This window comes from Rana temporaria, chromosome 2, assembly GCF_905171775.1.
Source record: "Rana temporaria chromosome 2, aRanTem1.1, whole genome shotgun sequence".
In the NCBI taxonomy this organism is placed as follows: domain Eukaryota; kingdom Metazoa; phylum Chordata; class Amphibia; order Anura; family Ranidae; genus Rana; species Rana temporaria.
Genome location: NC_053490.1, coordinates 220,358,860 through 220,374,302, shown reverse-complemented (window position 1 = coordinate 220,374,302; position 15,443 = coordinate 220,358,860). Strand labels below are relative to the sequence as shown.

At 43.0% G+C, this 15,443-nt stretch overlaps 1 protein-coding gene across 3 annotated transcripts in view; it reads right to left on the bottom strand.

Moving 5' to 3' along the window:
* The window catches only part of GCC2 (GRIP and coiled-coil domain containing 2), a 110,232-nt gene that overhangs the window by 86,397 nt on the left and 8,392 nt on the right, over positions 1-15,443 (bottom strand). For all 3 annotated transcript variants that reach the window (XR_005746953.1, XR_005746952.1, XM_040336462.1), the window contains exons 4-7: positions 10,348-10,415; positions 9,716-9,820; positions 5,733-8,486; positions 1,218-1,290 (exon numbers count right to left, since the gene is read on the bottom strand). Coding sequence is in view for 1 of the 3 variants with exons in the window: in XM_040336462.1 (XP_040192396.1) it covers positions 1,218-1,290; positions 5,733-8,486; positions 9,716-9,820; positions 10,348-10,415 (3,000 nt within the window). In the remaining 2 variants the exon portion in view is untranslated. The remainder of the gene's footprint in view (positions 1-1,217; positions 1,291-5,732; positions 8,487-9,715; positions 9,821-10,347; positions 10,416-15,443) is intronic.

Here is a 15,443-nt window from a genome sequence, read left to right as displayed (position 1 = left end):
CATACGATTTTGCAGTACAAAATCTCGAGACAATTCGTATAAGTGTGAAAGGGGACTTAAGCTTTGTGCCATGGTGTATTATCCTTCTGGAAGTAGCCATCAGAAGATGGGAACACTGTAGTCAGAAAGAGATAGACATGGTCAGCAACAATACTCAGGTAGGTCGTGCCATTTAAATGATGCTGAATTGGTACTAAGGGGCCCAAAGGGTGCCAAGAATATATCCTCCACACCATTACACCACCAGCAGCCTAAACCGTTCATACAAGGCAGGATGGATCCATGCTTTTATGTTGTTAATGCCAAATGCTGACCCTACCATCTGAATGTCGCAGCTGAAATTGAGACTCAGACCAGGCAATGTTTTTCCAATCTTCTATTGTCCAATTTTGGTGAGCCTGTTCAAATTGTAGCCTCAGTTTCCTGTTCTTAGCTGACAGGAGTGGCACCAGGTGTGGTCTTCTGCTCCTGTAGCCCATCAGCTTCAACGTTTGATGTTTGTGTGTTCAGAGATGGTATTCTGCAAACCTTGGTTGTAAAGAGTGGTTATTTCAGTTACTGTTGCCTTTTTATCATCTTGAACCAGTCTGCCCATTCTCCTCTGACCTCAACAAGGCATTTTTTCATCCACACAACTGCCGCTCACTGGATGTTTTCTCTTTTTTGGACCATTCTCTCTAAACCTTAGAGATGGTTGCATGTTCAAAGTCAATTAAATCCCTTTTCTTACCCATTCTGATATTCGGTTTGAACTTCAGCAAGTTGTCTTCACCACATCTAAATGCCTAAATACATTGGGAGTTATTTACGAAAGGCAAATCCACTTTGCACTACAAGTGCACTTGAAATTGCACTGAAAGTTCACTTGGAAATGCAGTCGCTGTAAATCTGAGGGGTAGATCTAAAATTAGGGGAAGCTGGATGCTGATTTTATCATCCAATCCTGTGTAAGCTAAAATGCTGTTTTTTATCTTCCTTGCATGTGCCCCTCGGATCTACAGGGACTTCACTTCAAAGTGCACTTGTAGTGCAAAGTGGATTTGCCTTTAGTAAATAACCCTCATTGAGTTGCTGCCATGTGATTGGCTGATTAGCAATTTGTGTTACCAAGCAATTGCACAGGTGTACCTAATAAAGTAGCCGGTGAATGTATACGCAACCATAACAAAATACATTATAATCAAAGAAATTACATAAGTTATGATCAACTAATGTACCTATTTTCTTCTGAAGGTCTGACACAAGAGTATCACATTCAAGTCTCGTTGCCTCCGACTTTAAAAGAGTTTCCTAAAATGAAAAACAAACAAAATAAAAATATAATCCCAATAGTTGTTTAAAGCCTCATGCACACTGGGCCTAAAAATGCTTCTTTTACAGGTGGTTGGTGTTTTTTTTCTCAGCCTGTAAAAGCACCTCTATGTTAGCCTATGTGTCCATACACACGTTGATGTTTAGAGGTGTATTAGAAGAGGAGCCTTTACAGGCTGGGGATAAAAAACAAATCACCAGCGCGTTCAGTAGTGGAGCTTTTGAGCACGGAAAAATAAACATGGAACACGCATAATCGATTGACGCATTTAGGTGCATTTGCACATTAATGCATAATTATTATTCTGACCAACAGAATGTACGAATATGTGTGCTATGCATGGCTTTTACTGCATTTATAACTAGCTTTTCTGAAAAGATGTTCAAATGGGCTAAGCAGGTGCCCTGTGTGAATGGGGCCTTAAGTGACAAAATCCAAGCGTTAACATTTATACACATGCTTATCCCACAATAATTCCACACAAATACTCACATTCAAGCCATAAACTTGAATCCCAATTGTAGCCTAAGCTACTACAGTATGGGCAAAGACAGACCAAAAAAATAAAAATAAATTACTTAATAGTACTGCTGCTCTGTGTGAGAGTGACAGTCTAACTACCATGCTCCAATCAGCAGGAAGCTTAAAGGGGTAGTAATGGTACAATTCTTTTCCCCCTAAATAGCTTCCTTTACCTTAGTGCAGTCCTCCTTCACTTACCTCATCCTTCCATTTTGCTTTTAAATGTCCTTATTTCTTCTGAGAAATCCTCACTTCCTGTTCTTCTGTCTGTAACTCCACACAGTAATGCAAGGCTTTCTCCCTGGTGTAGAGTGTCGTGCTTGCCCCCTCCCTTGGACTACAGGAGAGTCAGGACGCTCTCTACGTTGCAGATAGAGAAAGGAGCTGTGTGTTAGTGGGCGTCTTGACTCTCCTGCAGTCCAAGGGAGGGGGTGAGCACGACACTCCACACCAGGGAGAAAGCCTTGCATCACTGTGTGGAGTTACAGACAGAAGAAATAAGGACATTTAACCACTTGACGACCGGCCACCGCTGTTATACGTCAACAAGTTGGCTCGGCTGGGCGAGAGCACGTAATATGACGTCCTCTCTCCCAGCCGCCACTAGGGGGTGCGCGCGCGCCCGTCTCCCGTGCGTGTGCCCGGCGGGCCGCCGGGCACACACGATCGCTCGGTACAGAGCGGGGACCGGGAGCTGTGTGTGTAAACACACAGCTCCCGGTCCTGTCAGCAGGGGAAATGCTGATCTTCGGTTCATACAATGTATGAACCGAGGATCAGTGTTTCCCCTAGTAAGGCCACCCCCCCCCCCCCACAGTAAGAACACACCCAGGCATACTTAACCCCTTCCCCGCCCCCTAGTGTTAACCCCTTCACTGCCAGTAATCCAATGCATTTTTATAGCACCGATCGCTATAAAAATGCCAATAGTCCCAAAAATTTGTCAAAAGTGTCCGAAGTGTCCGCCATAATGTCGCAGTACCGAAAAAAAAAAAAATCGCTGATCGCCGCCATTACTAGTAAAAAAAAATATAATAAAAATGACATAAAAATACCCCCTATTTTGTAAACGCTATAACTTTTGCGCAAACCAATCAATAAACGCTTATTGCGATTTTTTTTAACGAAAAATATGTAGAAGAAAACGTATCGGCCTAAACTGAGGAAAAAAAAAGTTTTTTTATATATTTTTGGGGGATATTTATTATAGCAAAATGTAAAAAATATTCATTTTTTTCAAAATTGTCGCTCTATTTTTGTTTATAGCGCAAAAACTAAAAACCGCAGAGATGATCAAATACCACCAAAAGAAAGCTCTATTTGTGGGAAAAAAAGGACGCCAATTTTGTTTGGGAGCCACGTCGCACGACCGCGCAATTGTCTGTTAAAGCGACGCAGTCACGAATCGCAAAAAGTACTCTGGTCTTTGGGCAGCAATATGGTCCGGGGGGTAAGTGGTTAAAAGCAAAATCAAAGGATGAGGCAAGTGAAGGTGGACTGCACTAAAGGTAAAGAAAATTATTTAGGGGGGAAAAAAAAAAATTGTACCTTTACAACCCCTTTAAGCAATGCTGACTGAAGCACAGCACTAACTATGTAGGGGGGGGGGGGGTCTCCTTACTCTTGGAGCTGCACTGTCTTGCTATAAAGGGCAGTTGTACATTATAGCGTAACTGTTCGGAGCGCAAGCTCTGCATAATATTGAATAGAAATAGCAGTGCAAATGCACAAGCCCAGCCGAGAAGGATTAGATAATTAGTTGTGTGGCAGATTAAAAAGGAAAAAGGTGTAAGTTGTACGGGAAAAAATAAATAAAAATCAGCCGTGCATGCCACAAAAAACAAAAAAAACAAAACAAAAAGACAACAAACATCTATCTATACATATAAAAGACAACAAGAGAGAGCGGGACTTTATATTAAGCATGTGCAAATAGGTTGAGGGAAAACAATATATCTGGAATAAGTTATAAATTAAATATTTTAATACTTTCACATAATGCATCGTACATGACTATATTGCATTATTAAAGAAATTGGTAAACATACACAATTCACAGACTTGGTTAGGGGAAAAATTATTCAAGCAGTGACCCGAATATACAAACAGAAGGTGCAATAAAATATACTGCAGTAGTACATTATGAGCATGAAGTTGGTAGCTCTACGCGTTTCGCGACTTTGGTCGCTCATCAGGAGCAAGCATGCATTGTATTTCTGTAACAACAAACACATTTAAGGATGATCCAGGGCATCTAACATTTTAGAGACCATAAACAAATCAAGGTCCCAGATGGTCACGCACGCGAGGGGGAGGAGAGGCGCCTACACCAATGCGGAAGAGCCGCATGCGAGGGGGAGGCGGCTCTTCCGCATTGGTGTAGGCGCCTCTCCTCCCCCCCTCGTGTGTGTGACGTTGGCGGGAATCTTGGGCGGCGGTCCCTATGTAAGGGCGCTACCTATGTTTGTTGCAGGCATTTGGCTTTACACGTTATAGACTCACATGCAACACATTCTGACCTTACAGGTATCCTTTCCCCACTTAGCACATTATCCATTCCCATTTGTTTAATGTTTCTTCCCTTTTCGTCAACACATTCAATTTCATTTTCATTTAGTCATTACCCAATTTCTTTCATTTCACAGTTACCACCACTCACTGACTCCTGTCCATACATCACTTCTTGCTTGAGCAACCTGGGTGCGTCTTGTTTGGGGGCCTTGTGTCCAATAGTATCCTGCCACAGTCCCCGGTAGGGGCTGTCCTAGCCCATGGGGACCCGTTAGGGCTTCACTTCCATGCCGGCAACATTTGGTTACCAGGTGAGTACCATCTGGGACCTTGATTTGTTCATGGTCTCTAAAATGTTAGATGCCCTGGATCAACCTAAAATGTGTTTGTCGATACAGAAATACAATGCATGCTTGCTCCTGATGAGTGACCAAAGTCGCGAAACGCGTGCTTCAATAAGTACATGCTTCAATATGTACTACTGCAGTATATTTTATTGTACCTTCTGTTTGTATATTCGGGTCACTGCTTGAATAATTTTTCCCCTAACCAAGTCTGTGAATTGTGTAGGTTTACCAATTTCTTCAATAATGCAATATAGTCATGTATGATGCATGTGAAAGTATTAAAATATTAAATTTATAACTTATTCCAGATATATTATTTTCCCCCAACCACTTGTAATCTTTCCCCGCACATGCTTCATATAAAGTCCCGTTCTCTCTTATATCATACAATTATTAGCCTCCATTCACACCTAGGCGTTTTGTCGCCTGTAGTGTGACGCCGCTGCCGCCCCAAGACGCCAGAGGGATGATTTAACATTGCCCTCTATGGAGATGGTTCACATCTCCATGCCGAACACCTGCAAAAAAGTCCCGGACCTTTTTTTCAGGCGGCGTTCGGCATAGGAGATGGGAACCATCTCCATAGGGGGACAATCTAGGGGCACATCTAGGCAGACAATCGCGGGCGTTTTTTCACCGCAAATCGCGGTACAAAACGCTGCTATTTGTCGCCGCAATTCGTGGGACAAAACGCCGCGATTTTGTCTGCCTAGATGTGAATGCAGCCTTAGGGATGGAGGTAATTGACCCATTACCTCATTTAAAGTCCCAACGTACCTTTTCCAATCTGTCTATACAGTTGAACATGTTCATGAACGTATCAAGAAATGCCTTTCTCACTCTGGAAATTTGTGACTATTCCCTTCCCCTAGACATCCACCTTTTGCACTGAACCAACAGCTATTCCTAGGATGCCAGAGAATAACCCAATCCTATTCACTTGAGCACCAATTAAGCACTGAATATATCAAATGATTGTCATTGTACAGATGTAACAAAAGCAAGTGACTAGATGGAGGTTTAAGAGAGAAATTCCTCACCTGGACAGCATTTGCTTCTTGTGCAGCGACAGCTGACTCCTTGTTTTCTGTCACATTTAATTCATCTTGTACATGTGCCTTAGAATCTGCATCATTTTTTTCTTGCAGGGAGTTCAGGTTTGAAGTCAAATCTTCAATACGCAGTAGTAACTCCTGATTTTCCAGTTTTAATTTTTCAAGTGCATTTTTCATCTCAAAGAGATCTCTTTGTAGTGCTTCTTTGTCTGCAAGTGTTTCCTCCAGTTCTTTTTTCAGAATTACCTTTTCCTTGGAGTAGTCACTCAAGAGAGCTCTTAGTTCAGAGCACTGAGCTTCATATTCTTCCTGCAGTCGGTTAATATGAACAGATGTCTCCTCTGTCTGTAAAACCGCATTCTGCTTTTCTTCTTTTAACTGGAGTACTGCCTTATTAATACCCTGAAGCACAGTACCGATATCTGGATCTAAGCATTCAACTGCCAATAAGTCCTGAAGAACAAAAAGCTCAGTTTTTAACTCTTCTACATAGCGCTCTTTCTGCTCAAGCAAAATTGAGACTTTATCTTTTCCTTCTAATGCCATCTGAAATTTAGTTCTTACGTTGTCTAGCTCATCTTTTGAAGTCTCACAAGTACTATGTTCACACACAAGCCTAGCAAAGTCTCTTGATATAACCTCCTTTTCTTCTTGAAGTCTTGATGCGTCATCTTGCCATCTTTTTGCATCAGTTTCCAACTTCTCTTTGTTAGTGACCAGCATGTCTACCTGTTGCTGGAGAACTTTCATTTCACTGAGGCTTTGATCCCTACCGCCCACCGATTCCTGCAGCTGTTGTGTCAATGTCTCCACCGATTGTTTTAGCTGCGCATTAATCTTTTGATGTTCTTCAAATTTATGCTGAAAATCTAGCGCTTTAGCTTCCTCATTTTGGCATGACTGCTGTAACTCTAGGATTTCTTTCCTTGAGATTTCTATGCTAGTTGACATTTCAGCATTTTCTGTGGCCATCTCTTTCATTTTCAGCTCAAGATCTTTAATGAAGCTCTCTTTTTCATGTAAAGAAGCAACAACATCTTCATTATCCTTTTTCAAATGAGTCAGCTGAAGTTGAAAATTTTCATTTTCACTCTCATTGGGTGTTAATACAGATTCCTGAAGTTTCTGTGTCAGCGCATCCACTGTTTGCTTCAGTTGCTCGTTATCTGCTGCAAGGGTTTCAGCTTCTTGCTGTAATGTTTTTACCCGGTCCTGCTCACACTTGTACATTTCCTGCAGTCTTTGTATTTCTTCTACTGATGCTTTCAAAGTGGAAGACATCTCTGCGTTTTCTGCTGAGGTTTCACTAATTTTGGACTGGAAATCTTTTAGCAGGAGTTCCTTCTGCTGTAGAGATGATGTAACCTCCTCATTTATTTGTTTCAGATGCGTTATCTTACCCTGAAGTTCATCACATTCTTCTTGTTTGGTAGAAAGCAACTCAACTTCACACTTTAACCGATTCACAGTTTCAAGAAGATCGTTCTTGTCTTTGTAAGCAGATCTGAGTTTCTGTTGCAGCTCACTGACATCTGTGGCCTGCTGTTGCTTCATTGTTTCAAATTCCTGGCTTATCTTACCAGCAGATTCTCCAAGTTCGGCCTGAAGGCTAAGGAATGTTTCTCGTAAGCCTTCATAACTACTTACAGCTTCTTCTTTTTCCTTGTTAATTTTGTCAACCTGTTCTTTTAGAAGAATTATTTCATGCTCAAAAGAAAGTCTGTCATTTTCAAAACATGATGTTATTGACCGTTCCATTTCTTTCATTTCCCGGTTGTGCTGCTCCCTCATATTTTTTATATCTTCAGTCCTTTGTTGATGAAGCTGTTCGTATTCCATCGTAGTGGTCTGAAGCTTAGCTTGTAGCTTTTCTATTAAAGCATTATAATCTTCAATGGCAAGCTGAAGCTCATTTATTTTGAATTCTAAATCTTCCTTCTCATGGAAATAGTCACTTTTTAGATGCTGAACGTCCTTTTCCAGGCCGATTTTTAAATTGCTGGTATAGGTGAGCTCATCTCTGAGTAGGCTTTGCTGAGATTCCAAATCTGTCACAAGGTTCTCCAGCCAATGAATGCCATCATCACTGCATACAGGTGGAGTAGGTTGTATTTCAGGTACATTACGGTTCTCTTCCAACTTTTTCCTAAGAATTTCAATTTCTTGCGCATTCTTTTCCCTATCTGCTCTCATTTCCTCTTGTAGCATCTTCTCTTTCTCAACATACTGCTTAATCAAGTCTTGCAGTACTATTTTCTCCTGTTCACTCTGTTTTGTGGACCTTTCAAGTTGCTGCATTAAACTTGCAACTTCATCGTGGTGCAAGTTCTGCAGTTTCAGCACCTCTGCATGGAGAGCTTGATTTTCACCATTATACTTTTCTGAGGTTGCTTGTGCATCTTTTAGCCTTGCTGTTAGTTGGTTGTTTTCTTCTACTGCAGCTTGCAGTGTTTTGTCTAAACTATTTATTTTGTCATTAGAAGCGAGATGGATATGTTGAACTTCTTCCTCCAGTTTTCTAATATATATTTCTTTTTTTTCTTGTAAACTCAGACTATCATTCAGCTCCTTTTGTTTCACAAGTGCATCCTGAAGCTCCTTCTTTATGGCATCAACATCTGTTTTATGATTGTTCTGCGTTTGCAGCAATTCATTCTTTAATACTTCAATTTCTTGTAGCAGAGCATTATTTGAACATTCCATATTTTGATGCACCTCTGTTGCATTTTTGATAGCACTCTGGAAGACAAAAAATGTCAAGACTGAGAATGTAGTTTAACAATATTTCTGCCTACAAGGAAAAAATAAAATAAAAAAATATGAAAACCTTTTCCAAAGGACACATTACGTTTGCTGTATAAAGGTTAATAAAAACATATAATTTCATTACCTAGTAAAGTAATTCCAGAAAAGGATTATATTCCAAAAATCTTCATGAATAAAATTTGGAATTCCCTACACACACACACACATAAAAAAAAAAAAAAAAAAAAAAAAAAAATCGGAATCTTCAACAATGTCTTTGACATGTTTGACTAAGTCCACTTTCGCACTGAGGAGTTTTTCAGGCAGTACAGCGCTAAAAATAGCGCTGCTATACCGCCTGAAAAACTCCTGCCCAGCAACCTCAATGTGAAAGCCGGAGGGCTCTCACACGGAGGCGATGCGCTGGCAGGAGAGAAAAAAATCTCCTGTCAACAGCATCTTTGGAGCGGTGAGAGGAGCGGTATGTATACCGCTCCTTCCCATTTAAAACAATGGTAAACTGCAGCAATACCGCCCGCAATGCGCCTCGGTATTAACCCTTTATTGGCCGCTAGCGGGGGTTAATACTGCACCGCTAGCAGGCGAATCCCGGCGGTATATCGCCGCTATTTTTAGCGGCGTTTTACCGCCACCGCGACTCCCGCTACAGTGTGAAAGGGGCCTAAGGCAGGCCATAGATGGTGCATTTTTTTCATTCAACCAGCGGGTTTAGAAAAAAAATTATATATTGTCGACAGCTATAGCTGGGCAGTACTGATCAAGTGAAAAAAAAAAAAAAAAACAGGCTGGTTGTACAGAAGTCGACTGGGAGATTGACTTCAATACTGCCAGCCTGCTCACAGATGGATACAAATTTGACTAGTTCCTGCTGAACCAGCCAAAATCCGCAAGGAATTCTGCATGCTGTCAATCACTGTGCTACAAATTATTAATATTCAACATACTTGCCAAAAAAATTAAAAAATGTATTATATTTCAGAACTCTGAAGTATTTCAGGTCTATACCTGCCAATTCTTCATAGAACATATGTGATCTTTTTTTTATCTTATTTAGAATAGATATATGTATTGTGTTGGTCTGCTGGTTCAGCAAAAAATTAAAATGTTTGCTATGGGTTACTGAACTTAAAAATTAGGACATAAAATAAGCACTCTGTATTAAATAAAACTGGTGGACTGTTAATAAAGCAAGGTCTATTTACTTCAGCTTCTTCTTTTGTTTTAGCATATTCTTTCTTCAGTGATATCAGCTGTTGTTGATTTTCTGCTTTTTCCAGCAGCACCATGTCCAATCGTTCCGTGAGTGCCTAAAAGCATTAAAGCAAGATATTATGGCAAGACAGTCGAGCACCTTGAACTTACAGCAGTATCTCAGGATCAAGAATCAACAATTAAAACATGGAAAAGCTGTTCAGTAGATGACTTTGACAAAATTAGTTGTGTGTACAGAAACAAGAAAAAGGCCCAAATTATGTGGCACTTATATACTAATTTTATGCTTTCCCTATATTGTAAACAGAAGCATTATTACTTCATACTCCAACAACCAAAATGTAGGACCAGCCTAGCACCACTGAATAGACTACTAAACAAAATAGTCACTGAACATTTACTAATTGACAGTCCCAACTATTGCTGTCTATAGCAACACATTTTACTGTACTGGCACTTGTACTGCAGGAACGGTACCTAAATCTCCTATTACAGTAAGAAATATGTCAAGGGCAACATAGGAGCACGACACACATTTTTACGTAAAAGAGAGAAAAAGAGATATAGTGGACATGGGAGGTATTTAGCAGATACAGCAGTTGCATAACAAGAGCCTTTTTACCTGCAAAACATCATCAGTCTCTTCTTTAACTGGTTTTGATTTTAGGATTTCTATTTCTTTTTCCAACTCTGCAAATTAGATCAGGTACAAAGCAGTGAAAAAAAAAAACAGTGATTGAAAGAACACACGTTGTCACTTTATTATTATTGATATATTAAAGTAGTACACTAGTGATATTCGGCTTATATTTAAATAATTGATCATCTCATTCTCATCATATGAGGGTATAATTGATCAGGTCATGATATGAAAGTTGATCTGGATGCTCTGCATAGTTTTCTACAACATGCCCCACTGCTATGCTTAGCTAATGCAGACAGAGACCTGTTGAATGCGCCCATTACACTAATGCCCTGTACACACGATCGGATATCTGATGGAATCTAATCCGATGGATTTTAGTCGGATATCCGATGAAGCTGACTTTCATCAGTCTTGCGTACACACTAGGGTTGTCCCGATACCACTTTTTTAGGACTGAGTACAAGTACCGATACTTTTTTTCAAGTAGTCGCCGATGCCGAATACCGATACTTTTTTTTAAATGTGTCCCCAAATGCAGCCATTGTCCCCCCCATATACAGCCATTGTCCCCCCACATATATGCAGCCATTGTCTCCCCCATATCCAGCCATTGTCCCCCCACATATATGCAGCCATTGTCTCCCCCATATCCAGCCATTGTCTCCCATATACAGCCATTGTCCCCCCCATATACAGCCATTGTCCCCCCCATATACAGCCATTGTCCCCCCCATATACAGCCATCGTCTCCCCCATATACAGCCATTGTCTCCCATATGCAGCCATTGTCTCCCCCATATCCAGCCATTGTCTCCCATATGCAGACATTGTCCCCCATATACAGCCATCGTCTCCCCCATATGCAGACATTGTCCCCCATATATACAGCCATTGTCTCCCATATGCAGCCACCGTCTCCCCCATATACAGCCATTGTCCCCCATATACAGCCATTGTCTCCCATATGCAGCCACCGTCTCCCCCATATACAGCCATTGTCCCCCATATACAGCCATTGTCCCCCATATACAGCCATTGTCCCCCATATACAGCCATTGTCCCCCATATACAGCCATTGTCTCCCATATACAGCCATTGTCTCCCATATACAGCCATTGTCTCCCATATACAGCCATTGTCTCCCATATACAGCCATTGTCTCCCATATACAGCCATTGTCCCCCATATACAGCCATTGTCCCCCATATGCAGACAGTGTCCCCCCCATATACAGCCATTGTCTCCCATATGCAACCACCGTCTCCCCCATATACAGCCATTGTCCCCCATATACAGCCATTGTCTCCCATATACAGCCATTGTCCCCCATATGCAGACATTGTCCCCCATATGCAGACATTGTCCCCCATATACAGCCATTGTCTCCCATATGCAGCCATCGTCTCCCCCATATACAGCCATTGTCCCCCATATGCAGACATTGTCCCCCATATGCAGACATTGTCCCCCATATACAGCCATTGTCCCCCATATGCAGACAGTGTCCCCCCCATATACAGCCATTGTCTCCCATATGCAGCCATCGTCTCCCATATGCAGACATCGTCCCCCATATGCAGCCATCGTCCCCCATATGCAGCCATCGTCCCCCATATGCAGCCATCGTCTCCCCCATATCCAGCGATGTCCCCCTTACCTGTGTCTTGCTGCCGCCGAGCGCCGACTGGTAATACGCGCGGGAACATAACAGCTAAAGCTGTAATGATTCGCGCTATGTATAGACACTCCCCCTTGCTCGGGATTGGACAGTTCACCCGAGCAAGGGGGAGTGTCTATGCGCGATGCGAATCATTACAGCTATTCAAAGCTGTAATGTTCCCGCGCGTATTACACAGTCGGCGGCAGCGGGGATGGCGGCGGATTGCGACTTCGGTGGCGGCGGTCGGCGACGGGGGTGGCAAGTATTCTATTTGTGTATCGGGGCGGGGTATCGGCGTCTGAGTACCGCCGAAAAAACTCGGAATCGGTCCCGATACCGATACTAGTATCGGTATCGGGACAACCCTAGTACACACCATCAGTCAAAAATCTGACCGTGTCCAACGCAGTGACGTAAAACACAACGACGTGCTGAGAAAAATGAAGTTCAATGCTTCCGAGCATGCGTCGACTTGATTCTGAGCATGCATGGATTTTTCCACACAGACAATCGTTTTTTTTCTATCAGTTTTTTATCCATAGGAACATTTTAAAACATGTTCTATTTTTTTTCACCGATGGAAAACAAACCGATGGGGCCCACACGCGATCGGTTTGTTCGATGAAAACGGTCCATCGGTCGGTTTTCATCAGACAAACCGATCATGTGTGCAGGGCTTTAGGCTGCATTCACACTTCAGTGTTTTGGCCGCAAATCTTCCTGTGATTTAAAAGTGCTGATGTGTGAATGGTAAATCGTGAGACTCGCGTTTGACATGCCATTCATTTGAATGACACCTCAAAATAATGGCGCGGGTCTGGCGCGGGAAGCATGTCACCCAAAAGTAGCCCCTGAACTTTTTTTGGGGCGACATGCTTCCCACGATAGCATAGGTCTGCCGCTACAAAAGCGGCAGACCTATGCAGCGATTTAAGGTGTCATTCAAATGAATTGTGCAAGTTTGGCTTCTGTGCCAGCCATGGCTGTGGTGTGAGTGACCACTATTGTTCGCCTGGGGTGTAGTTATTACTCCAGGCCAAGGGTGGCAGCAGCTAGGTCAGGGTGATTTGAGTATTCTCCCTCGGCAGTCAATCAGTGGGGTTCATTGTCCCGCTGTGCATGCTGGGGAGGGGTACTTAAGGGACTGACGTCACTGGACTGGGGTCGTCGATCCTGAGTCTGTCGTCCCACCACCCCCCGCTTGTGGCCCTCCTGGCCAGGGGTGCGTGTTCCTGTAATCCCGGCTAAGGGACCACGTTGGTCCGGGGTTGTGATCTTCTGAGTAGGCCCAGTAAGCAGATTGGGTCTACGCTTTGGAAGGTGATCCTGTGCTGTCCGTTCTGAGGGAGGAAGCAGCTTGATGAAGGACCTATCTTTGAGAGGACCGAGCACGAAGCTGGTGTCTCAAGAGAGGCCTTGAACTTCATCGAAGGATGCACCGTTTACTGAAAGGCTCGATGGTGATCGCCTGTCAGTTTCAAGTTCTACAAGAAGTTACTCTGGAGAAATCCGGGTGCTGAATCCTGTATTGTGAGGATTCTGGAGCGAAAAGTTTCTCCATCTGTGGGAAGGTCTGTGGCAGAGACTGTACCATTTATTTTTTTCCGTGTATCACCTTGGCTGCTAGGCTAGTAAGAGAGGCCTATCTGGGTGCGCAAAACCCACTCTGGCTAGAGTGGCGACAAAAGCTGTGTCATCTAATACCCTGGATGGTGAGGAAATAGAAGTAACATGCCGCCCGAAAATATCCAGCAGCTCCTTCGGGGGGAAGTGCTACATATATTTTGGTAAATATCTGAAAACAACTAAAACTGTGCCGGCGTCCAAATATACATGGACCTAACTGTATATTGCCCAACTGCACAGAACAAATAAAAACATGGCATCCATACTGGCATGCTCTTGAGCTGGGCTGTGTGCATTCATAGACACACACAGTCCCGGTAAGCCCCACACCTACGTACTGACTGACAGCAGCAGGAGCAGCCTATGGTTCCCACTGCTGGCTGTGTTTCACACACCTGTGAGAGACCAGGAAATACAAGAGAAGTGTTGCAGCAGGGACACAGCTGGAGCGATAAGACAAGGCAGGTTAAAGGGGTTGTTAAGGTAGTGCACGCAAGCACTGCCAACCCCTCTGCTAGGATAACCTGTAGTATATACTGTATCCCATTTTGTAACATTCATCTTCTAAATACCTTATTTCTTCTCCCCGATCAGTGGTCACGTGACCACCCGTCTCTCTTCCTCCGATGTATGTACTAGGGAGGGAAGGGCTGAGATCTCCCTCTGACGTCTACCGGGCAGTTATGTGGCCTCCCACTGTAGTGCATACATCGGAGGAAGAGTGACTCAGACAGAAGAAATAAAGGTATTTAGAAGATGAATTTTACAAAATGGCATACAGTATATACTACAGGTTATCCTAGCAGAGGGGTAGCCAGGCATTTTAGGTGATACGGGGGGGAATTACACAGCAGTATTTCGGCCGCTAGCGGGGCGCTTTTAACCCCCACTAGCGGGGGGGTTAAAAGCGTCCGTGTTGCGGCACTGCCAAATCGCTTTGCAGACGATTTGGCAGCGCTGCCCATTCATTTTAATGGGCAGGTAATTTTGGGAGCGGTGTATGCAGTAGGCCTTCACACTGGGGTGGCTCGAGAGTCGCTTTTCAGGCGATATTTTTAGGACTAAAACGCCTGTAAAGCTCCCCAGTGTGAAAAGGGTCTAAAGCAGGAGAACACACAATGGTCAGTTCTCTAGCTGTGCTGGAAACTCAGCCCGTTTTCCTATAACAATCAGACTTGTCCTGACACAGGAGGGGTGGCATTGCTGAAATCTCAGTACTTCATGCCTGCACAGCACTTCCAACCCGAAAAAGAACGCTCTCTCTTTTAAAATGTATATAAAATTACAAAATCCCAGCATGCAATCATCTCAGAGGATCTCCATACATACACACACATTTTCCCAAAGAGAGAGATACTAATTATTTACAGTACAGCATGCTTTTACATTTTTCAAAAAAAAAAAAAAAAAAGGATACAGTTGCTGGTTTATCCAGAAATTTAATATGTGAATCTAAATTATTTCTAAAGTGGTCGTAAGGCTTTTTACCCTCAGTCTCTAAATTAACCAATTGCATACTGGCCACTTTTTCCCCCCTTCCTGCCCAGGCCAATTTTCAGCGCTGTCACACTTTGAAACAATTGCGCGGTCATGCAACACTGTATCCAAATAAACAAAGACCGATTTGGGGGGGAAAAAAACCTTTCATAGTTTGTTATCAAATTTTGCAGACAGGCAATTTTTCTCCTTCACCGATTTCCACTGATAGGCTGCACGGATGAGGCAGCATGGATAGGCAGAACTGATGGGCAGCACTGGTGGGCATAGCTCCCAACTGTCCCTGATT